Here is a 25,091-nt window from a genome sequence, read left to right on the forward strand (position 1 = left end):
ATCAACTGTTCAGAGGATACTGTGTGAATCAGGCCTTCATGGCCAAATTGCTGCAAAGAAACCACTAATAAAAGGACACCAATAAGAAGAGACTTGCTTGGGTCAAGAAACACGAGCAATGGACATTAGACCGGTGGAAATTTGTAATTTGGTCTGGAGTCCAAATTTGAGATTTTTGGTTACAACCGCCGTGTCTTTGTGAGACGTGGTGTGGGTGAACGGAGGATCTCTGCATGTGTATTTCCCATCGTAAAGCATGGAGGAGGTGGTGTTATGGTGCTTTGCTGGTGACACTGTGATATATTTAGAATTCAAGGCACACTTAACAAGCATGGCTACAACAGAATTCTGCAGCTATACGCCATGCCATCTGGTTTGGCCTTAGTGGGACTATCATTTGTTTTTCAACAGGACAATGACCCAACACACCTCCAGGCTGTATAAGGGATATTTTACCTAGAAGGAGAGTGAAGGGGTGCTGCATCAGATGACCTGGCCTCCACAATCCCCTGACCTCAACCCAATTGAGATGGTTTGGGATGAGTTGGACCGCAGAGTGAGGGAAAAGCAGCCAACAAGTGCTCAGCATATGTGGGAACTCCTTCAAGACTGTTGGAAAAGCATTCCAGGTGAAGCTGTTTGAGAGAATGCCAAGAGTGTGCATTGTTTTTTTTACGGCACAGACCAAGGCGATATGTTGGCACGTGATAATTATTAGAATATGGCAAATATAGGTAAATTCTTGCATTCTATCCATGCTGACTTTTGCGAGCTACCTGAGACATGTAACAGATAGGTGGGAGGGCATACAGGCAGTCGCCATTTTATGATTGTGCAATTTGCCTAATGGGTAATGGAAACACTTCAACCACTGTATTTCTATTCAACACACATTTTTTGTTTTGTTGGTGTGACGTCATTACGTCCGGCTGTTTTTATCGACAAGAATGTTCAACGGAAACACACTATGTAGAAGGCAATTGTCAAATCTATTTTCTATGCACATTTTCTAAATGCTGACAAAATAAATCTCTGGACAAGTTAATGGAAACATAGATACTGAGGGAGTTCATACTTTACAAAAATAAGTTTCAGTCCCTTTCTCTCCTAGACAAGACAATACTGTCAGCTGTACATAAAGCCTTAACACACATAAACCAAACTAGTACCAAGGGACATATGGCTCTTCCTACCTTGAGATTAGAGCAGCAATAGGTAATGGGTCCGAGTAATTCCCTGAACGCATATCCCAAAACCCTACTATACAAGCAGAACTGTTAATTGTATTCACATTTCTATTCGGACCTCTAACAATTGGACTGAATGTGCTGTAGACTGTGAGAATTATACCTATGAAAGACAGCAGTACAGGCAAATGTAAGATGCTTAATGAAAGGCCAAAAGGCTCTGGATCCTTCAGGTCACATTGCTCTGAACACAGACACCAAAAGAAGATGAGGGTGTGCTCAGAGAGGAAGGAGGAGTGGAAAACATCACATCATCCAACAAAGAAGCATCGGTTGAGTGGGTTGTTGAACAGATCATGTCCAGACTGTCCCACTAGGGCCACAAGTAACGACACGTAGTGACAAATCTGGGAGACAGAAGGGGCCTAACTTCAACCCGATTGGCTTTGATTTCAGAGGAGAGCTGGGACTGTCTGCAAGGCATCTTCTGTGGTGCGATGAATGTTGACGTTCTGAAAGAGGAACATACAAGTTTTACATCCCTTCGAAGACAACACCAGGCTGACTAATCAAATCTGTCCATGGTATTTCAAAACAAAGGAGATGTGCATCAAGGCATAGAAGTGCTAGCATTTAATTTTAGTGAGAGGCACCATGTGCTGCTATACACAGTGACGTATACTGGTGTTTGTTTGTCGCAGAGATATGGTTTAGTTTCATGCAATTTTACTCATTTTGCCATAGGGCAGAAAGAAAAATATGCAGTTTTACAGCAAATGATCCTGCAATTCTACATTTTGATCTGCAGGTCTACAAAATGTCCCATCCCTAATCTAAGAAAAGTAAATTAGTGGAAGGGGGGGCGAGAAGCATGTTTTGCAGTAGGCTTTGTGGATGAGGAGAGTTACTGCTATGGTAATAGTTACGGTCCCAGGCAGAAGGACAAGCACCGAGTCTGATGAATAGGCGTTCGTACTCTACAGGGGAAATGATTTCCAATACAGCCTTTGCATACGAATAAGGTCGAGGAACAAATGCTACTTATTTGCGTAGCACAGTATGAGAGGTTTATCAAGACATTTGTAGAACAAAAACATGACATTTGATGTTTTGATACATAAAATACAGCAGGGCTGGTCAAGTAGATTTTATTAGCAGTCAAACAGTGATGTGGAAATTACTCCCAGTCATATTCCATACTGAGCAGAGACCTTCACATTTTAATAAAACAATGTTGTTTTCCTCTGGGCCTTCTTCATACATGATCATGAATAAATATTTAATAAAAAAAAAAATACACTAAACTGAATAAAAATAAAAATAATTAAAGAAGTACTAAAGAGTTTAAGTCCAGGTGCAAAACACAACCTCAAATCAAGTAGACATTTGTGCAACGCAATGAATACTGACAGACACACACTCAACTTTTAAACTAATTAAGACATTGATTCACATTCATATCAACAGCCACACGACTGACAAATAATCCAAATACTGAGCTTCCTGAATAGGTATTGTGGTATTTTATTAGGATCCCCACTCTTCCATGAGACTAAATTAAAAAGATTATCCAAAAATTAAAAGAAACATTTGAAATTAAATGTGCTCTGGTTCATCGCTTCACATTTGGAAGTACAACATTGATTTGCAAAACCATTATGCGCATGTCAATTTGGAGAGAAAAATATAATTTCAATAAACAGACCAAAAAAAAGGACACCAGACCCTTATAGTAAGGATATTCACAAATCAACTGGATTCCAGTTAATTATCATTACTTTAATTGAATACTTCAACTCAATCTGAGTAGAACAATTAGAGTGACTTTGATGTCAGGAAGTAAAGAGGGTATGAGTAATTGAGGACTAACTGCTTGATTGGAGGAGGAAATAAGGAGGCAGGGCCAGAGGGAGGAGTGGAAAGAAGGGAGTGTGAGGGAGAGAGTGAGTGAGGGACACTATTTCACTGATGAGCTGGTACTGTTAGCAAAGCTTCCTCTGCCATCCGTGACACCTCTACGTTCTGTTCAGCAATGAAACAAAAGGTTGGGGTCAAACATCAGGGGAACAAAATAGATGGAATGGGAGGATGGGTGGGAAAGACAGGATGTGATAAAGATATACAGTACATTATTTAATTACCCAAGTTGATTCTCAAAGTTACACTCCCAAAATTATTCTCTACGTCTACGATAAAGAAATGGCATGAGCATGATTCCTAATGACAGATCTCACCTGATGACATCATAAATCATGGCGTTCTATCCCACAATCCTCTAACAGGTATATTCAGGTAGAGGGTGTGAAAAGGCGATGGACAAAGGTCACAACATGAGTCACTATCACCATCTTTAGTACTGATATCAGTGAACAGAACACGTATCTACAATAGAAAATCCACTCTAAGCCCTACTATTAAACACTTCTGATTGTGAAGCCATGGCAACCGGGGCTGTTGAAAAGCACTACAGCTGCATTCAAATGCTCCTCAACAACAGGTTACAGAGTTGAGTGTCATCTGTCAAGCATAGCACATACTCCAACTTATCCACCAAATTAGTGTGTGTGTGTGTGAGAGAGAGTATGTAGATATACCAACCTCTGGTTTGTCTCTGTGAGTGTTCACTGCATCCACATTTAGGTAGATTGACTCCACCTTACAGCCTGAAGACAGAGCCCAGAAAGGTGAATTTTTTGCATTATAAACCACTAAATCCAATAGTAAAATATTTATGTTATTTCACAATTTACATTGACGCAGGTGCAGACAGGACTGGGTAGCAGTGGAAGGCCAGTCTTACCATAAGCAACTGGTGTGAGCTTCAGCACAGTGTGCAGTGGGCACTTCAGGTAGGGCAGCTCCTCTGAGAAACAACACACAACCAATAAATCTATTACAAAAGCTCTACAAACAACACATTCCGTCCATCACTCTTATCCAGGAGAGACAACCAGACTGACCTGCTGTCTTATCAAGGAAGTAGGCCAGCAGGCAGCGCATGACAGCCTGATGACAGATGACCAGGACATTCTCCTGCCTCTCCAGCTCCATGATGACCGGCTCTAACCTCTGCACCAGGTCCTCATAGGACTGAGGGGACAGGGCAACTGTCAGATATACTCACAGGCACACAGACAAACAAAAGACACTCACCCAAAAGGGCAGGGTCACAATAGGGTCTCACACAAAAACTTCAAGTAAGGGCAATAACAGGGCACAGACAAATCCTACAACATGAGAAATTATCTTCAGTAATGGGGTCTACAGTAGAAAGAACAAGGTAGAACACCTAATCCTAATGTAGGACCACATGACGTTAAGCCATTAGTACTGCAGTAAAGTGTCTTAGACAACAATGCCCTCTCCCACCACTGTGAGTGGGATAGACCGCCTCGCTAATCACCACCATCTCGCTAAGTGGCAGTAATGGGCATTAATGGGATGGACTAAAGGGGAGGACACACCACTGCATGTTCATGCCCACTGAAAAACAGCCTGGACCCAGAGTCTGGAGCAGACAGACAGACAGGGAGAGGAAGGGGGCTTTATTTACTACAGCCTGGACCCAGAGTCTGGAGCAGACAGACAGACAGGGAGAGGAAGGGGGCTTTATTTACTACAGCCTGGACCCAGAGTCTGGAGCAGACAGACAGACAGGGAGAGGAAGGGGGCTTTATTTACTACAGCCTGGACCCAGAGTCTGGAGCAGACAGACAGACAGGGAGAGGAAGGGGGCTTTATTTACTACAGCCTGGGGCTTAGCTGAAGCTGTCTGAGAGGCAGCTTTTCCAGGCTGGGCTCATTAACAAGGTGTACGTGGCTATTAGCCACCTGGATGTGGTTTAATGTCCCAGTGCCAAAATAAACAACATTTTGACCCCATGAGCAAAACATTCACTTAGTTTCTCACCTATTTTGATGCAAATTCCCATTGTGAAGAACTACAGCGGAGTAGAAGCAAGTTCTCACACACATTTCTTGGCACACATAAAACCAGTATCCAGGTTGGCAGAGCCCTTTCATAATACATACATGTGATTAAATGAGGCATTAGAGAATGCTCTCCTCTCACTCACCTCTCCCTTCGGGTAACGGTAGCGGTATTTGTCCTGGTCCCTCATTGCAAACTCCAGAGGGTAGTGCTGCTGGATCTCCTCATACATCATCTCCTCACACACACCCTGAGAATAGCACAGAACACACCACTTCAGATATACAAACTGCATGGTGTATTTGAGTATCACAGACATACACACTTTTTAGAGTCACACAGGTCGCATTATTGAGTCGAGTAGGCGAGTCCTCACCGCGTCTATCTCGTTGAGAGCCTTCCACTGCTCGTAGGGCACAGCCAAAGCCTCAGCTGTCTGGATGGTCCTCTTCATCTGGCTGGTCCACACCTTCAGATCACTGATCTCCTGAGACTGGATGAACTGGCTCAGATACTTGGCAAACTGCACAAGGAACAATCAACACAAAAGAGAGAAGAAAAAAAAAGAACTTATGAAACTTATTCAATATTGAAGAAATGAAAAGTTGAACATGTAAGGTAGAGATAGTCTAAGGATAGAGAGTTAGCCGTACCTCCTTGCCCCTGGGTGAGAGCCCAGAGTCTCCTCCAATGGAGCCCTTGACGTTGAGGTCACTCTCGCCATGGCGACACAGGTAGATGGAGCGTGGCGTGATGTGGATGTTCATGAGGTAGTAGACGATGCGGCTCTGGATGTGGTCCTGGACGTGGTTCACCAGGTACCTCCGGCCCACATCCATGATCTTAATGTAGGACAGATGCCTGGGAGAGTGTGGGAGGGACATGTCAGAGCTTTAGGAATTCCTTACTATATAAGAGAGAGAACACCTCATAGAAACAACATGCACTGAAACCAGCTTTAAAATTATTCACAGATTAAAGGAAAAGCAACATGTCATTGACTGTTGTAATGGGACATTATTTGATTCATTATTTTCCTGCATTTGATTTACTGTGGATATGGATTGATATGTCTGCTAAATGACAAATGTAAATGTAATAAACATGATTGTATATGCAGGAAGACACAGGCAGATGATTTACCTTGTGGGAAGGGAAACAGGAGTTAACCATGTTTAAGTACCATATTTACTTAAAGTTACAATATGTAACTTCTTGGGCGACCTGACCAAATTCACATAGAAATATAGTTATAGATCTGTCATTCAGATTAAGACCAAGTCTAAGAAGCAGTAGAAGCGGTTCTATGTGTACCAATCCTATGCTTCCTGTTCTTACGTTTCTTTTTTGCGTCTTTTACTTTCTGTTTTGTACACCAGCTTCAAACAGCTGAAAATGCAATTTTTTGGTTATGCAAAATATATTTCACAGCAGTTTAGATGGTACAATGATTCTCTACACTATACTTGCTTATTTTGTCACAAACTGAAATTAGACGAACTATTAGAATTTTAGTAACCGGGAAATGCCAGAGTGATTTCTGCATAGTGCATCTAAGTATACTGAACAAAAATATAAAAACGCAACATGTAAAGTCTTGGTCCCATTTTTCATGAGCTGAAATAAAAGATCCCAGAACACTGCTATACGCACAAAACAACATGATCATTAGACAGGTTGACCTGTGTTGGGGACAATAAAAGGCCACTAAAATGTGCAGATTTGTCACACAACGCTAAAGATTTCTCAAGTTTTGAGAGAGCGTGCAATTGGCATGCTGACTGCAGGAATGCCCAACAGAGCTGTTGCCAGAGAATTGAATGTTGATTTCTCTACCATATTAGAGAATTTGGCAGTACGTCCAACCGGCCTCACAACTGCAGACCACTTGTAACCACGCCAGCCCAGGACTTCCACATCAGACTTCTTCACCTGCAGGATTGTTTGGGGGGGGGAGGACTATTTCTGTCTGTAATAAAGCCCTTTTTTCGGGAACAACTCATTCTGATTAGCTGGGCCTGACTCCCCAGTGGGTGGGCCTTTGCCCTTCCAGGCCCACCAATGGCTGCCCCCCTGCGCAGTCATGTGAAATCCATAGGTTAGGATCTAATGTATTTATTTCCTTCTATGAACTGTAACTAAGTAAAATCTTTGAAATTGTTGCATGTTGCGTTTATATTTTTGTTCAGTATAGTTGTCACTTGTTAGTCTATAGTTAACAAAGTACTGATATTCTTACTTTTGACCCGTTAACTGCCAGTATAAAATATCTGCCAGTCTTAAAGACTGAATTCGAGGACACAGTCATAATGCATCTGTGACACTGTGATTCTGTCGCAGCTTATGTTGTGACTTCCTTCGGTGCTGTGTGATTAATATGCAAGGGTCTTCTCATAGAATTCTTGTAATAAACCAGATTAATTTTGATTGGACTTAACAACTGCTCTCCTTTTTCTTCACCTGGAAATTCCCATTACAACTGTAAAAGCTACCACTGGAATAGAACAGGTCTACAAAATGCTAATCAAATAGTAGGAGACAACTCTTTGTTCCTCAGTGAGTGAGATAAGCTGCTCACCTGTCCAGAACCTCATCCAAGGTCTCATAGGAGTTCTCATAACACTTGATTCTCTTCTTGAAGTCCTCCATAGCCTCCTCTGTGTTGCAGTTGGTGTAGTCAGGGCTGCTCAGCTTCACTTGCTGAGCAGAGAAAGAGACAGGGGAGATATAAGACTCATTGGCTCTCTCCAAAGAGTTACCTACAGGAACTATGGATGATCACTCACCACAATGTTCTCTGCAATGACTTCAGGGTCTTCACAAACAGACTCTACAAAGAACACCTAGGAGGAAAGGGAAGACTGTAAACCCCCAGGATAGACAAGACATCCAAGTCCCAGTTTTCGTCTATATTTTTCGTGGCTGCCTCCACAAACCAATGCTGGCACTAAGACCGCACTCAACGAGCTGTATAGAGCCAAAGAAAGAAAACTCACATCCAGAGGTGGTGCACCTAGTTGCCGGTGATTTTAATGCAGGGAAACTGAAATCGTCACCTTTGCAACTAGAGGCAAAAAAAAACCTTTAGATCACCTTTACTCCACGCATTCAAAGCTCTCCCTCGCCCTCCATTTGGCAAATCTGACCATAACTCTATCCTCCTGATTCCTGCTTACAAGCAAAAACTCAAAACAGGAAGTACCAGTGACGCACTCAATACAGAATTGGTCCGATGAAGCGGATCCTAAGCTACAGGACTGTTTCACTAGCACAGACTGGAATATGTTCCAGGATTAATCAGATAACATTGAGGAGTTTACCACATCAGTCACTGGCTTCATTAATAAGTTAATCGACGACGTCATCCCCCCCAGTGACCGTACATACATATCCCAACCAGAAGCTATGGATTACAGGCAACATCCGCACGGAGCTAAAGAGCTGCCGCTTTTCAAGGAGTGGGACAATCCGGACGCTTGTAAGAAATCCCGCCATGACGAGCCACTTAACAGTCAAAATGTCAATACAGGACTAAGATCGAATTCTACTACGCTGGCTCTGAGGCTCGTCGAAACCCAGCCGCGAGCTGCCCAGTGACACAAGCCTACCAGACGAGCTAAATTCCTTCTATGCTTGCATCGAGGCGAGCAACATTGAAACATGCATGAGAGCACCAGCTGTTTCAGACGACTGTGTGATCTCGCGCTCCATAGTCAATGAGAGTAAGAGCTTTAAGCAGGTTAACATTCAAAAGGCTGCGGGGCCAGACGGATTACCAGGACGCTTACTCAGAGCATGCACTGACCAGCTGGCAAGTGTCTTCACTGACATTATTTAACCTCTCCATGACCTAGTCTGTTATACCTACATTTCATGTAGACCAACATACTCGCTGTACCCAAGAACACCAAGGTAACCTGTCTAAATGACTATCACCCCGTAGCACTCACATCTGTAGCCATGAAATGCTTTGAAAGGCTGGTCATAGCTCACATCAACACCATCATCCCAGACACCCCGGACCAACTCCAATTTGCATACCGCCCCAACAGATCCACAGATGATGCAATCTCTATTGCACTCCACACTGCCCTCTCCCACCTGGACAAAAGGAACACCTACGCGTTAATGCTGTTCATTTACTATAGCTCAGCGTTCAAAACCATAGTGCCCTCCAAGCTCATCACTAAGCTTAGGACCAGGACCCTGGGACTGAACACCTCCCTCTGCAACTGGATCCTGGACTTACATTTACATCATTGGTGCATTCAACTTATGATAGCCAGTGGGACAACCACCTTTTTTTTTTTACTGCTGTCGTGGGGGAGCTTGTTCCACCATTGGGGTGGCAGAGCAGCAAATAGCTTTGACTGGGCTGAGCGGGAACTGTGCTTCCGTAGAGGTAGGGGGGCTAGCAGGCCAGAGGTGGATGAAAGTAGTGCCCTCGTTTGGGTGTAGGGTCTGATCAAAGCCTGAAGGTAAGGAGGTGCCGTTCCCCTCACAGCTCCGTAGGCAAGCACCATGGTCTTGTAGTAGATGCAAGCCTCAACTGGAAGCCAGTGGAATGTGCGGAGGAGCGGGGTGACATGAGAGAACTTGGGAAGGTTGAACACCAGACGGGCTGCGGTGTTCTGGATAAGTGTAGGGGTTTAATGGCACAGGCAGGGAGCCCAGCCAACAGCGAGTTGCAGTAATCCAGACGGGAGATGACAAGTGCCTGGATTAGGACCTGTGCGGCTTTCTGTGTAAGGTAGGGTCGTACTCTGCGAATGTTGTAGACCATGAACCTGCAGGATCGGGTCACCGCCTTGATGTTAGCGGTGAATGACAGGGTGTTGTCCAGGGTCACGCCAAGGCTCTTTGCACTCTGGGAGGAGGACACAACGGAGTTGTCAACCGTGATGGCGAGATCATGGAACGGGCAGTCCTTCCCCGGGAGGAAGAGCAGCTCCGTATTGCCGAGGTTCAGCTTGAGGTGGTGATCCGTCATCCACACTGATATGTCTGCCAGACATGAAGAGATGCAAATCGCCACCTGGTTATCAGAAGGGGGAAAGGAGAAGATTAGTTGTGTGTCGTCTGCGTAGCAATGATAGGAGAGGCCATGTGAGGATATGACAGAGCCAAGTGACTTGGTGTATTGCGAGAATAGGAGAAGGCCTAATACTGAGCCCTGGGGGACACCAGTGGTGAGAGCACGTGGTGCGGAGACAGATTCTCGCCACGCCACTTGGTAGGAGCGACCGGTCAGGTAGGACGCAATCCAAGAGTGAGCCGCGCCGGAGATGCCCAACTCGGAGAGGGTGAAGAGGAGGATCTGATGGTTCACAGTATCAAAGGCAGCAGACAGGTCTAGAAGGACAAGAGCAGAGGAGAGAGAGTTAGCTTTAGCAGTGCGGAGAGCCTCCGTGACACAGAGAAGAGCAGTCTCAGTTGAATGACCAGTCTTGAAACCTGACTGGTTTGGATCAAGAAGGTAATTCTGAGAGAGATAGCAGGAGAGTTGGCTAGAGACGGCACGCTCAAGAGTTGGAGAGAAAAGAAAGAAGGGATACTGGTCTGTAGTTGTTGTCATCGGAGGGATCGAGTGTAGGTTTTTTGAGGAGGGGTGCAACTCTCGCTCTCTTGAAGACGGAAGGGACATAGCCAGCGGTCAAGGATGAGTTGATGAGCAAGGTGAGGTAAGGGAGAAGGTCTCCGGAAATGGTCTGGAGAAGAGAGGAGGGGATAGGGTCAAGCGGGCAGGTTGTTGGGCGGCCGGCCGTCTCAAGTCGTAAGAGTCCATCTGGAGAGAGAGGGGAGAAAGAAGTCAAAGCATAGGGTAGGGCAGTGTGAGCAGGACCAGTGGTGTCATTTGACTTAATAAATGAGGATTGGATGTCGTCAACCTTCTTTTCAAAATGGTTGACGAAGTCATCCACAGAGAGGGAGGAGGGAGGGGGAGGAGGATTCAGCAGGGAGGAGAAGGTGGCAAAGAGCTTCGTAGGGTTAGAGGCAGAGGCTTGACATTTAGAGTGGTGGAAAGTGGCTTTAGCAGCAGAAACAGAGGAAGAGAATTTAGAGAGGAGGGAGTGAAAAGATGACAGGTCCGCAGGGAGTCTAGTTTTCCTCCATTTCCACTCGGCTGCCCGGAGCCCTGTTCTGTGACCTCGCAATGAGTCGTCAAGCCACGGAGCAGGAGGGGAGGACCGAGCCGGCCGGGAGGATAGGGGACAGAGAGTCAAAAGATGCAGAAAGGGAGGAGAGGAGGCAGAATCAGGAGATCGGAGGGAGAAGGATTTAGCAGAGGGAACAGATGATAGGATGGAAGAGAGAGAGAGCGAAGGTTGCGACGGCACATTACCATCTGAGTAGGGGCAGAGTGAGTAGTGTTGGATGAGAGCGAGAGAGAAAAGGATACAAAGTAGTGGTCGGACACTTGGAGGGGAGTTAGTGAGATTAGTAGAAGAACAGCATCTAGTAAAGATGAGGTCAAGCGTATTGCTTGCCTTGTGAGTAGGGGGACGGGACGGTGAGAGGGTGAGGTCAAAAGAGGAAAGGAGTGGAAAGAAGGAGGAAGAGAGAAATGAGTCAAAGGTAGACGTAGGGAGGTTGAAGTCACCCAGAACTGTGAGGGGTGAGCCATCCTCAGGAAAGGAATTTATCAAGGCGTCAAGCTCATTGATGAACTCTCCAAGGGAACCTGGAGGGCGTTAAATGATAAGGATGTTAAGCTTGAATGGGCTAGTGACTGTGACAGCATGGAATTCAAATGAGGAGATAGACAGATGGGTCAGGGGGAAAAGAGAGAATGTCCACTTGGGAGAGATGAGGATTCCTGTGCCACCGCCGCGCTGACCAGATACTCTCAGGGTATGCGAGAACACATGATCAGACGAGGAAAGAGCAGTAGGAGTAGCAGTGTTTTCTGTGGCTTCCTGATGGGCTGCACCCAGGTGGTGAGGATTGGAAACGCAACATCCACCACGCTGACCCTCAACACGGGGGCCCCTCAGGTGTGCGTGCTCCTGTACTCCCTGTTCACCCACAACTGCATGGCCGCGCACGACTCCAACACCATCATTAAGTTTCCTGACAACACGGTGGTTTGCCCGACCACAGACGACGATGAGACAGCCTATAGGGAGGAGGTCAGTGACCTGGAAGTGTGGTGCCAAGACAACCACCTCTCCCTCAACGTCAGCAAGACAAAGGAGCTGATCAGGAACTACAGGCAACGGAGGGCCGGGCACGCCCCCATTGACGGGGCTGTAGTGGAGCGGGTTGAGAGCTTCAAGATCCTGTGTCCACATCACTATGGAATTCACACACACCAACACTGTCGAAGAAGGCACAACAATGCCTCTTCCCTCTCAGGGGGTTGAAAATATTTGGCATGGGCACCCAGATCCTCAAAAAGGTTCTACAGCTGCACCATTGAGAGCATCTTGACTGTCTGCATCACTGCTTGGTATGGCAACTGCTTGTCACCCGACCGCAAGGCGATACAAAGGGTAGTGCGTACGGCCCAGTACATCACTGGGGCCGAACTCCCTGCCATCCAGGACTTCTATACCAGGCGGTGTCAGAAGAAGGCCCTAAAAATTGTCAAAGACTCCAGCCATCCAAGTCATAGACTCTTCTCTCTGCTACTGCACGGCAAGCGGTACTGATGCAGCACGTCTGGAACCAACAGGACCCTGAACAGCTTTTATCCCGAAGCCATGACACTGCTAAATAGTGAGTTAAATAGTTAACCAATACCTATCTCTTGACTCATCACATACGCTGCTGCTACCGTTTATTATTTATCCTTTTGCCTAGTCACTTTATCCCTACCTATATGTACAGTGGGGAGAACAAGTATTTGATACACTGCCGATTTTGCAGGTTTTCCTACTTACAAAGCATGTAGAGGTCTATAATTTTTATCATAGGTACACTTCAACTGTGAGAGACAGAATCTAAAACAAAAATCCAGAAAATCACATTGTATGATTTTTAAGTAATTAATTTGCATTTTATTGCATGACATAAGTATTTGATCACCTACCAACAAGTAAGAATTCCAGCTCTCACAGACCTGTTAGTTTTTCTTTAAGAAGCCCTCCTGTTCTCCACTCATTACCTGTATTAACTGCACCTGTTTGAACTCGTTACCTGTATAAAAGACACCTGTCCACACACTCAATCAAACAGACTCCAACCTCTCCACAATGGCCAAGACCAGAGAGCTGTGTAAGGACATCAGGGATAAAATTGTAGACCTGCACAAGGCTGGGATGGGCTACAGAACAATAGGCAAGCAGCTTGGTGAGAAGGCAACAACTGTTTGTGCAATTATTAGAAATGGAAGAAGTTCAAGATGACGGTCAATCACCCTCGGTCTGGGGCCCCATGCAAGATCTCACCTCGTGGGGCATCAGTGATCATGAGGAAGGTGAGGGATCAGCCCAGAACTACACGGCAGGACCTGGTCAATGACCTGAAGAGAGCTGGGACCACAGTCTCAAAGAAAACCATTAGTAACACACTACGCCGTCATGGATTAAAATCCTGCAGTGCACGCATGGTCCCCCTGCTCAAGCCAGCACATGTCCAGGCCCATCTGAAGTTTGCCAATGACCATCTGGATGATCCAGAGGAGGAATGGGAGAAGGTCATGTGGTCTGATGAGACAAAATTTGAGCTTTTTGGTCTAAACTCTACTCGCCGTGTTTGGAGGAAGAAGAAGGATGAGTACAACCCCAAGAACACTATCCCAACCGTGAAGCATGGAGGTGGAAACATCATTCTTTGGGGATGCTTTTCTGCAAAGGGGACAGGACGACTGCACCATATTGAGGGGAGGATGGATGGGACCATGTATCGCGAGATCTTGGCCAACAACCTCCTTCCCTCAGTAAGAGCATTGAAGATGGGTCGTGGCTGGGTCTTCCAGCATGACAACGACCGAAACACACAGCCAGGGCAACTAAGGAGTGGCTCCGTAAGAAGCATCTCAAGGTCCTGGAGTGGCCTAGCCAGTCTCCAGACCTGAACCCAATAGAAAATCTTTGGAGGGAGCTGAAAGTCCTTATTGCCCAGCGACAGCCCCGAAACCTGAAGGATCTGGAGAAGGTCTGTATGGAGGAGTGGGCCAAAATCCCTGCTGCAGTGTGTGCAAACCTGGTCAAGACCTACAGGAAACGTATGATCTCTGTAATTGCAAACAAAGGTTTCTGTACCAAATATGAAGTTCTGCTTTTCTGATGTATCAAATACTTATGTCATGCAATAAAATGCAAATTCATTACTTAAAAATCATACAATGTGATTTTCTGGAGTTGTGTCTTAGATTCCATCTCTCACAGTTGAAGTGTACCTATGATATAAATTACAGACCTCTACATGCTTTGTAAGTAGGAAAACCTGCAAAATCAGCAGTGTATCAAATACTTGTTCTCCCCACTGTACATATCTACCTCGTACCCCTGCACATCGACTCAGTACTGGTACCCTGTGTATATAGCCAAGCTTTCCTTACTCATTGTGTATATATTATTCTATTCTTTCTCTCTGCATTGTTGGGAAGCGCCCGTAAGTCAGCATTTCACTGTTAGTCTACACCTGTTGTTTACAAAGCATGTGACAAATAAAATGGTTATTTGATGTCGATGGGTGGGGTGTTCACCAACAAAACCTATGCATGCGCAACCACGAGGCTAAAAACAAACGGGGTTTGCTTACAATCAAAGGACTATTGCCAACAGTGACCGACCGGCTCGATCTTATGTAGCAAACTTTGAAAGTGTTTTCTTTTTACGTTGGATAAAAGTAGAGACTCAAGAGCTAGAAAATTGTATATCATACACTACAGTTGAGGAACAAATGGGAAAATAATTCTTCTTTGAAAGTTGATCAACTTGTAACCCCACTTTTGAGAAAATGGCCCTTGAATGTTTTGGCACACCTACTGGAGAGCTCTTCTTTGTCTACACCCATTCAGCATCGTTCTCACCCTCTTAAGCCCCCACCCATCTCTTTAAGGATTCACATGTAAGGCCATGTGCTACAAAGAGTGAGTACAGTAGTGTACTAAACAACCAAAGATTAAGACTAAAGGCTGGTTTATACTACGTCTATCGACATGTCTGTAGATAGCTGTCGCAGCGACATCATGAACATTCCATTGTCGTTATGAAAAAGTAAAAACACAAAAAAATGATAGGCTGCATGACATCAGCAGCCTGGTGGTCCGAAATAGCATAACTGGTGTATTTTAACAACAATAAACCCATCTGTTTAAAACTGAATTTAGTATATGTCAATCTAGCAAACCAGGCAACTAAAAATCTACTTTCTAAACAACGTTTTGGTTAGTTTCTAGCTTGTTAGCTAGCTAACATTATACATAAAAATAAAAAAATAAAATTGGCATTAGAAAGGATTACCTACACATACTGAGCAGCTCATGTTATAGACAGAAGTGTGCTACATGGCAGACCAATCCGAACTCATCTCTCGGCATGTCCAGCCCATCCATTATCTCAGCCAATCATGGCTAGCGGGAAGGTTCCTGTCTTTTTCCATGGCTAAACCAACTATGTTCGTAAATTGCATTTTAGTCATTTAGCAGACGCTCTTATCCAGAGCGACTTACAGTTATAGTGAGTGCATACATTTTCATACTGGCCCCCCGTGGGAATCAAACCCACAACCCTGGCGTTGCAAGCGCCATGCTCTACCAACTGAGCTACACGGGACCAAATTAAAATGTTATTCGTATTTACAGATGGCATACAAGTTTGTTATTAAGGTAAATGAAAGTTCACGTTCTCCAAAAAAAGCATTTTGATATAAAAAAAATGTTTACGTTCAAATGCCTATCCTGTGAAGTAGTGATGCGCGACATACGCCTAGTTTCCTGAAACGAGCTACAGTGCCTTCAGAAAGTAGTCACACACCTTGACTTTTTCCACATTTTGTTGTGTTACAAAGCGGGATTAAAGTGGATTTAAAAAGATGCAATACACAGGAATCACTGCCATTTCCTGGTTGCTAAAAATTATAATAGTTCGCTAATTTCAGTTTGTGACAAAACAAGCAAGTATAGTGTAGAGAATCATTGTACCATCTAAGCCGCTGTGAAATATATTTTCAATAACCCAAAATATTGTATTTTGAGCTGTTTGAAGCTGGTGTACAAAACCGAAAGTAAAAGACGTAAAAAACGAAACTTAAGAACAGGAAGCATAGGATTGTGCAGATAGCACAGATCTACCGCTTCTTAGACTTGCTTTCAATGAGAATGACAGATCTATAACTCACATTTCTATTTGGTCAGTTAGCCCAAAGTTACACATTGTAGCTGTCATTTTTGTCAACGATCTAGACAAAATACTCTACCAAAAATAAAAAGTATTTTTTTTACATGAAAAATAAGACACTAATATATCTTGATTAGATAAGTATTCAACCCACTGAGTCAATACATGTTAGAATAACCTTTGGCAGTGATTACAGCTGTGAGTCTTTTGGGGTAAAGTCTAAGAGCTTTCCACACCTGGATTGTGCAATATTTGCCCATTATTCTTTTCAAAATTCTTCAAGCTCTGTCAAATTGGTTGTTGATCATTGCTAGACAACCCTTTTCAAGTCTTGACATATATTTTCAAGCAGATTTAAGACAAAACTTTAACTTGGCCACTCAAGAACATTCACCGTCTTATTGGTAAGCAACTCCAGTGTAGATTTGGCCTTCTGTTTTAGGTTATCGTCCCGCTGAAAGGTGAATTCATCTCCCAGTCAAAACAAGAGATGGTATCAAGAACAAAATACAACTAGCTGAAATAAGCCATCTACGATTCACCACACAGCAGCTTCTAGTCATTGTTGCTAACCATCTGACCGATCAGAATGAAAACACAGCCTTTTACCTCTGAGTTACGCCCACATTTTTGTTGTGACATTGTCAACCCACCCGTCTATACACAAGCATGGTCATCACCACCACTGAAGATGCCAACATTACCTTGAAGCCATTCTGCTCAGCAAACGCAGTGATTGTCTCTCTCCTCTCTCTAGTGGTGTTAGTGGCATCAAACACCTGGAGAAAGAACAGAACACACACACACCATCACTCACAGTTCACACAGACTGAGAATGCCAGAACCTGCACTGTAACCCATATTCAAATACGCAGTGCGATATCAAAGCACTTCATGATGGGATAATCTCATTCCAATGTTAATGTGCACAAAATCTGGCCACATTGGAGCTTTTCAAATTTGATATTTTTCTTCAAAAAGTGTACGCACAGCAACTTGGCCACCATCAGCGAGGTACTGTCTAACATCATTCAGTGCTGCTGACGCACACTGCCTGCAAAGGACAGTGGGGAAACTGAGTCAGAGGCAGCAGTGACAAGAGCCACTAATGGGTTAGCAGAGACAAAGAAATGTAGTTTGCTTACTCACAACTGGTTAAAAACAGGCACATAACAATATAATATTATGATATTGTTAGGCAATTTGGGGGATTCAAGGATGAGGATCTGATCAGTGTTTTCATAGCAGAGGATCAAAGCACTAAATGTTTCTTACCGTCTGATCTTCAGGCCCTCCTCATTGTCTGGACGGAAAAACTCAAAGGACTTGTAGATCTTCACACACTCACGCCGGTACTGCCCAACATTGAATTCTAAATGGGGGAAAGAGAGAGTTGCATGCTTTACTTATCTAGATACTATTATTGACTGTTCAGGGGCATTCTTACAATGAGTGTGTGAGTGGATTGGATTACGGAAATGTCATTTCAGGTATAAGGGCTGAAAGTTGGTACCTCTGGTGGGCACACCGATCCAGTTGAGATAGCGGGTGAGCTTCTTGGAGATATAGGTCTTCCCTCTGGCTGGGAGGCCCACAGTCACTATCAGGGTGGGGCAGTTGGTCATACATACTGCACATGGAAGAGAGGAGAGGGGAAGGGAGAGACTAGTTAAATTATTCTACGGTTATTACAATTATTCTACTTGGACAGAGACTGGCATTGAAACATAAGCATGAACAAACAGTGCAGGCTAATGTTTCAGGCTGTATATAACAATTAATTGTGTATTACAGCCTGATTAATCTGACTACAAGTGACCTAGTTTGCCACTAATGACAGAAATATCCTACTTCGATGAGTTTAAAACGACTGGAAACTTGGCCATCTTTCTAGAACTTCGACTTTCCGACCAGAAGATCACTTATCTTTCTAGAACCCCTCCCTCCCATAGCTCTATGGTCCATGGGGCTGTCAGAACAGAGTCAGTAGGGTCAAGGACCTTAACCTAATTCACCTAACCTGTTACGTGAATTCTCCTAACTTGCTGTGTAAATTATTCTAACCTGCTACGAAAAGTAAAATGACGTTAATTTGACAAAAACTGAATCCCTTCTAGCCATGACCAGCCAGTAGGCTAGTTAATCAGATGCAGGCATCAAAGATCATCAATAATTGATTGCCAAGACTGACGGTCACGCCATAAATAAATTCTCCACATCTTTCAGAAAGCACGGAAGTTGATTATGACACAATTACATAAGAAGATTTAACTAGCAATTAATAAAATGCAATTTCACAACATACACTGTCCATCAAATATTATAACGCTCTTGCGTAGCGCGAGTCAACCGGCTTGCTGTCTAACCACGTCGGCAATCGTTATACGCACCCTTTCTCTGACAAATGTGTTTATCAGGAAGGCCATTTTTACAAGGCAACGGCATCCAGATTTTCTTGAGCGGGTTTTGAGTTAGTTCCCGCGGCGTTGCAGAGTTTGATTGTCGTGCTTCCATTCCCACTTCCATTGAGGACATGGTGGCCTCCTCTTCTGATGGAGCGTTTCAGGAGATCTGTCTCGCATTAGTGCTGTATCGTGGTGGTTGTCATAATTGACCGAGTAACCATCAGAAGTATGTGCCTACCATAATCTCTCGAAAATACGCGCATATATTTGCTCGGAAATAATGAAGTGACGCTGTTGCAGTAAGCATCTGAGTTGCCATTTACAAATACTGCAATTACAATTTCCTACTTCCAAATTCATACTGGGATTAATGACGCACTACTCGACGTCATTATTCTCCTATGCATTGATGGTATTATTGTATCAAGCTACAAGCACGGACAATGAATAAATCATTGAGCATGTAAAAACAACGTATCCGTGTAGGCCTATGTGATATATATATATATATATATATATATATATATATACACACATATACACACACACACACATTTTAAAAAATAAATTCTGAGAAACTGATATTCTGTTTACCGTAATAACTACATAATGCGACCTCAAATACCCCAACCCTCTCCTCCGGGACCACCAGACGTTTCACATTGACCACGTTTACATGCACATCAATATCCCGTTATCATTCAGACTACTCAAGTATTCCGTTTTTTAGTTGACGCATAAACATCATATCCCGTTTAGAATTACCCCTTAATTGTCATCAACCCCTTGACTAATTGAATCAGGTGTGCCAGTTTAGCACTAAAACAAAAATGTGAAACGAGGAGAGAGGTTGAATCAGGTGTGTAGTGCTAAGGCAAAAACAAAATTGTGCACCCCTTTGGGTTCCCAAGACCAGGATTAAGAAACCAAATCCACAGATCCTATTTCTGTGGTCTATTTCTATGAGATAGACTGTAGGCTGCTACAGACATGTAATGAAAGGTGGAGGTGCAACCAAGATATACAAGGACATCTTAGCACTCAAAAATACATAGATATTAGGGTGTAAAACAAATATGGGGGCACTATGTTGCTCAGAATAGATATAAAAACACTTTTAGATTTTTTCCACAACACTTAAAATCACAAATGGTGAGACAATTAATTAGCTGATGGGTAAATGCCAAATTAATTGTAATGCTTGCATGACCTCAGGATACCAACAGGTTCAGTGTTTGTGAAGAACTTTGATCTCAGTCCCAAACAAAAGGGTGCACCCAAAGATTAGTATACCATTTCATCTGTGGCACACCTCTCCAATACCAGTAGTGTTTTCCATGTTCATAAGATGGCAGCATTGGGCTAGTTAGGCTTAAGGCTTTGAAGTTTTAATAGTACATTAAACTGGACGGTGGATCAGAAGACTTGGTGATAATAATACACAATAGCAAATACATGCACAATGTTCAGAAGTGGACACATAGTGGATAAACCTCATAGTGATTATAATTGGCACCTGAGGGTTATAACAGTAATGAATATGATAGAGGTAGGCAGTGCCACAACAACAAACCGCAAGATCAAGCAACTTCTCTAAAAGTTCATGTTGCTTCTCCATTTAAACCTGCTAATTTGTTGCATTTTCTGACTGTCTCATTCTCTGGTATTGCAATGACCTTGTCTTGAGCTATGGTAACCATGTTTACAAATGCCATTGCAACCCCTTGGAAGAACACCTGTGTTGGTTAAAAAAATGCGTAACTGACCACTGAGTTAATAGTGTTGGAGCGATGGCTGCTGTAAACATATTAGTTACTGTGATACAAGCCAAATATAATTTGGCTATAAATAACAATTTACATTAGCTAATTATATATTGACAATGTATTAACCATTTCTAAGTCTTTATGTAGAGAAATCTGTATTGCGAGCAAAGCAAGTTGTTGCTCCTTTTAGGTGAACACATTCACTCAAATGTTTTCACTGGAATAAGAGATGGAGAGAGTGTCTATTTAAGCATTACAGGCCTCTTCTCTCAAATGCCCTGCCTGACTGGCTGTGATAGGTACAGTGTAAGTTTATAATACATGCCTTCTGATTATGCAATAGACCAAGGTTTGTGGGAAGGAAGAGGAAGCATCAGATTTCCAAAGAAAGTATTTGAGTCATAATAAACAAACTTGCCATGTCAAAGCATGAGACAGGGAACTACTCAGACTGTCCACTATGACAACAAATAAATGCACATTAAATGCTGTATACGTTTTTCATGGCCTTCCTATGGATACTGCATGTGCCTTACACACACTAAATGGAGCTCTGCTAACATTTACATTTACATTTTAGTCATTTAGCAGACGCTCTTATCCAGAGCGACTTACAGTTAGTGAGTGCATACATTATTTATTTTATTTTTCATACTGGCCCCCCGTGGGAATGGAACCCACAACCCTGGCGTTGCAAACGCCATGCTCTACCAACTGAGCTACATCCCTGCCGGCCATTCCCTCCCCTACCCTGGACGACGCTGGGCCAATTGTGCAGTCGGCTACTGCTGAGCATATGACTTTCAGACCTGCCCCTGACAGACTTTTGCCATTTTTGAATGATTGTGTGTGAATGCTGTAGTTGTATTTCAATTCTCTAACCAGTCCAACCTGATATAAATCTTATTTGTCAGCATCAATCTGCTTTAGAGCAGGTTTTGACTTCCAACAGTAAGCTTTAGCCACTATGTAAATTCCCTGGTTTCTCAACCTGCCAGGTAGGCTTCCTGGCAAGCCCACCTGTCATTCAGTCATAGTCAAAACATTGGCATAGCAGTGCCCTATGAGAAATTGAGGCAGTGAAAACACAATTCATACAAAGTTGACAGTCTTGTATTTGGTGCAGTTGTAACACCACAGTGAGACAGTTTCCCAGGATATCTGTGAGGATATATTGCCAGGATGTTCTACACTACATTAGATCATGAACAGAAAGTTGGTCTAGCACAGCCCTTCCCATGTCGCAGCTGTGATACACACTGAGTATACCAAACATTAGGAACACCTTCCTAATATTGAGGTGCACCCCATGAAAAACCCAGTAGCGTTGCAGTTCTTGACACAAACCGGTGCGCCTGGCACCTACCCCGTTTAAAGGCACTTACATATTTTGTCTTGCCCATTCAGCCTCTGAATAACACACATACACAATTCATGTCTTAATTGCCTCAAGGCTTAAAAATCTTTCTTTAACCTGTCTCCTCTCCTTCATCTACACAGATTGAAGTGGAATTAACAGGTGACATCAATAAGGGATCATAGCTTTCACCTGCTCAGTCAATGTCATGGAAAGAGCAGGTGTCCTTAATGTTTTGTACACTCAGTGTAGAAGCCACATGACGTAATAACATGTGGAAACTCACTTGCCTACAAATGCCAATGGTTATCAGTATCCTAGCATGTCTACCGTTGCCATAGAATATATTGATCATAGCCGTTCCTCAAAATTCAGTTTACATTAGTTTTCATGAAACAGAGTCCATAGAGTCTGTGGTGAAAATTTATAAATTATTTTGCATAAATTCAGCACTGTCATTTCAAATCGGCCACAAGAACCTAATGCATGATATTACATTATACCCTTCCTCAGGGAACCACCAGTAGCCTAATCCTGTTAGCCCCAGATTGGCTATAGAAATGAATTGTCAAGCTTTGACCACATATTGCAAGCTACATTTACACTGTATCCTATGAACCTACTGCTTTTTGTGTTGAATTAATGGACTTGTAGGCTACGACTCTGTTGTAGGTCAGCTTCGAATTAAATAGCTGCTTATGGGCAATAAATAACATGTTTGTCAGTGTGGTAATCTCTCATGGATGTCAGTCTTCAAAACAGATACATTGTATCGTCAAAGCAACAGACCGCCTGTGACATTAGCACTTGTTTACGTCTTCCGCAGAGCCGATACTTGTTATCGGTTGGCTATTCACAGCCCGGCTTTAGTCGAATGGATGCATTCGTATTTTTAACCTTAATATCTAAAGTCCAAATTCCTTACCCGTCCGATCCAGATTATGCGTGCTTTTAAAACGACTGCAGCCTCTCATCATCCGTGTTTAGTTCTGATGTAGCCAACGTTGAAGCTCAGAGGTTGGTTGTGGTGTGTGTGCGTCTGATGAGAGCGGGGCAATCACACTGAATGAAACGTGCTACAGCCAGTTAAGGTCTTGAGCTGTGTGTTGAAATTGCTGAGATCCGTGTTGACAATGCATGCACACACCCACTTCGGCTAAATTGCTCCAGAGTGATTGCGATTCCTTTGTAAGAGGCTCAGGCTGACTATTCCGTTTCTCAAGAAAGATAACATTTACATTACATTTACGTCATTTAGCAGACGCTCTTATCCAGAGCGACTTACAAATAGGTGCATTCACCTTATAACCTTATAACCCCCCCCCCCTTATTTTTCTCTTTGTTTTCATTATTTTTTTAAAAATCTTTTTTAAATTTATTATTATTATTTTTTTTAGGGGGTAGAAGGATTACTTTATCCTATCCCAGGTATTCCTTAAAGAGGTGGGGTTTCAAATGTCTCCGGAAGGTGGTGAGTGACTCCGCTGTCCTGGCGTCGTGAGGGAGCTTGTTCCACCATTGGGGTGCCAGAGCAGCGAACAGTTTTGACTGGGCTGAGATAACTAACATGTTGTGATATTTAACTTATTTTTCACTATTGTGTTTCAGTTTAGGCCAAGATTTCAAATGACATCACAGACAGTCAGGTATGAGTCTAGGACAGGTCACTGATGCTGTGTAGCCTACTCAACATACACTATATGACCAAAAGTATGTAGACACCTACTCGTCGAACATCTCATTCCAAAATCATGGGCATTAATATGGAGTTTGTCCCCCCTTTGCTGCTATAACAGCCTCCACTCTTCTGGGAAGGCTTTCCACTAGATGTTGGAACAGTGTTGTGGGGACTTGCTTCCATTCAGCCACAAGAGCATTAGTGAGGTTGGGCACTGATGTTGGGTGATTAGGCTTTCCAATTCATCCCAAAGGTGTTCGATGGGGTTGAGGTCAGGGATCCGTGCAAGCCAGTCAAGTTCTTCCACACTTATCTCATCAAAACATTTCTGTATGGACCTAGCTTTGTGCACGGGGGCATTGTCATGCTGAAACAGGAAAGGGCCATCCCCAAACTGTTGCCACATAGTTGGAAGCACAGAATTGTCTAGTATGCTGTAGCGTTAATATTTCCATTCACTGGAACTAAGGGGCCTACCCCGATCCAGTAGGCACTATGCATTGGGGCAGGTAGCGTTCTCCTGGCAACCGCCAAACCCAGATTCATCCTCCGGACTGCCAGATGGTGAAGCGTGATTCATAACTCCAGAGAACGCGTTTCCACAACTCCAGAGTCCAAAGGCGGCGAGCTTTACACCATTCCAGCCGACGCTTGGCATTGCACATGGTGATCTTAGGCTTGTGTGCAGCTGCTCGGCCATGGAAACCCATTTCATGAAGTGCCCAATGAACAGTTATTGTGCTGACATTGCTTTCAGAGGCAGTTTGTAACTCGGTAGTGAGTGTAGCAACCGAGGACAGACAATTTTTACATGCTACACACTTCAGCACTTGGCGGTCCCGTTCTGTGAGCTTGTGTGGCCTACCACTTCACGGCTGAGCTGTTGTTGCTCCTAGACGTTTCCACTTCACAATAACAGCACTTACAGTTGACCGGGGCAGCGCTAGCAGGGCAGAAATTTGAAGAACTGACTTGTTGGAAAGGTGGCATCCTATGACGGTGCTACGTTGAAAGTCACTGAGCTCTTCAGTAAGGCCATTCTACTGCCAATGTTTGTCTATGGAGATTGCATGGCTGTGTGCTCAATTTTAAACACCTGTCAGCAACGGGTGTGGCTAAAATAGCCAAACCCACTAATTTGAAGGGGTGTTCACATACTTTTGTATATATAGTGTACATGTTGCAGGCTATATATAGACTGAGATGTAGGCTGGGAGATTTTGTTTACCATAGCGGGAATCTGAATGAAAATATTTTCTGTGCAATAAAACTGAAAGTTTAACTGCTGTAAACCTAATCTGAACTGCTTTGTGATTTACATGGCCTATTGATTTAGTAACGACCCTAAGTGAGGTGTATGGGTTAAGTGGACACACACACACACACACACACACACACACACACACACACACACACACACACACACACACACACACACACACACACACACACACACACACACACCTAACAATGTGACCC

The 25,091-nt window shown here is 43.7% G+C and overlaps 1 protein-coding gene across 5 annotated transcripts; it reads right to left on the minus strand.

Annotated features, from left to right (window-relative positions):
- Positions 1–596: 596 nt before the first annotated feature.
- Positions 597–23,035, minus strand: LOC121578214 (6-phosphofructo-2-kinase/fructose-2,6-bisphosphatase 4). 5 transcript variants are annotated; one of them, XM_041892418.2, is made up of 14 exons: positions 22,860–23,035; positions 17,920–18,036; positions 17,682–17,778; positions 17,397–17,460; positions 17,111–17,185; positions 7,905–7,961; positions 7,697–7,818; positions 5,772–5,979; positions 5,495–5,641; positions 5,264–5,368; positions 4,148–4,277; positions 3,988–4,050; positions 3,786–3,850; positions 597–1,699 (listed from the first exon to the last, which is right to left on the minus strand). In XM_041892418.2, the coding sequence occupies exons 1-14, from the start codon at positions 22,909–22,911 to the stop codon at positions 1,640–1,642; spliced, it is 1,362 nt and encodes a 453-aa protein (XP_041748352.1). In that variant the 5' UTR covers positions 22,912–23,035; the 3' UTR covers positions 597–1,639. The 5 variants fall into 5 exon arrangements, with proteins under 5 accessions (XP_041748352.1, XP_041748350.1, XP_041748349.1 ...); XM_041892416.2 differs by lacking the exon at positions 22,860–23,035 and adding an exon at positions 18,797–19,063; XM_041892415.2 differs by lacking the exons at positions 597–1,699; positions 22,860–23,035 and adding exons at positions 2,320–3,209; positions 18,797–19,059.
- Positions 23,036–25,091: the final 2,056 nt, after the last annotated feature.

The sequence above is a fragment of the Coregonus clupeaformis genome, chromosome 12 (assembly GCF_020615455.1).
Source record: "Coregonus clupeaformis isolate EN_2021a chromosome 12, ASM2061545v1, whole genome shotgun sequence".
NCBI classification, from domain to species: Eukaryota; Metazoa; Chordata; class Actinopteri; order Salmoniformes; family Salmonidae; genus Coregonus; species Coregonus clupeaformis.

Coding starts and splice junctions, on each gene's coding strand:
- LOC121578214 (XM_041892416.2), bottom strand. CDS start 18,941: ATGTCCTCAATGGAAGTGGGAATGGAAGCACGACAATCAAACTCTGCA. Junction 7,962..17,110: donor CTGAGCAGAATGGCTTCAAG/GTAATGTTGGCA, acceptor CTTTCCTCCTAG/GTGTTCTTTGTAGAGTCTGT. Junction 5,369..5,494: donor CTCTCAACGAGATAGACGCG/GTGAGGACTCGC, acceptor TGCTATTCTCAG/GGTGTGTGTGAGGAGATGAT.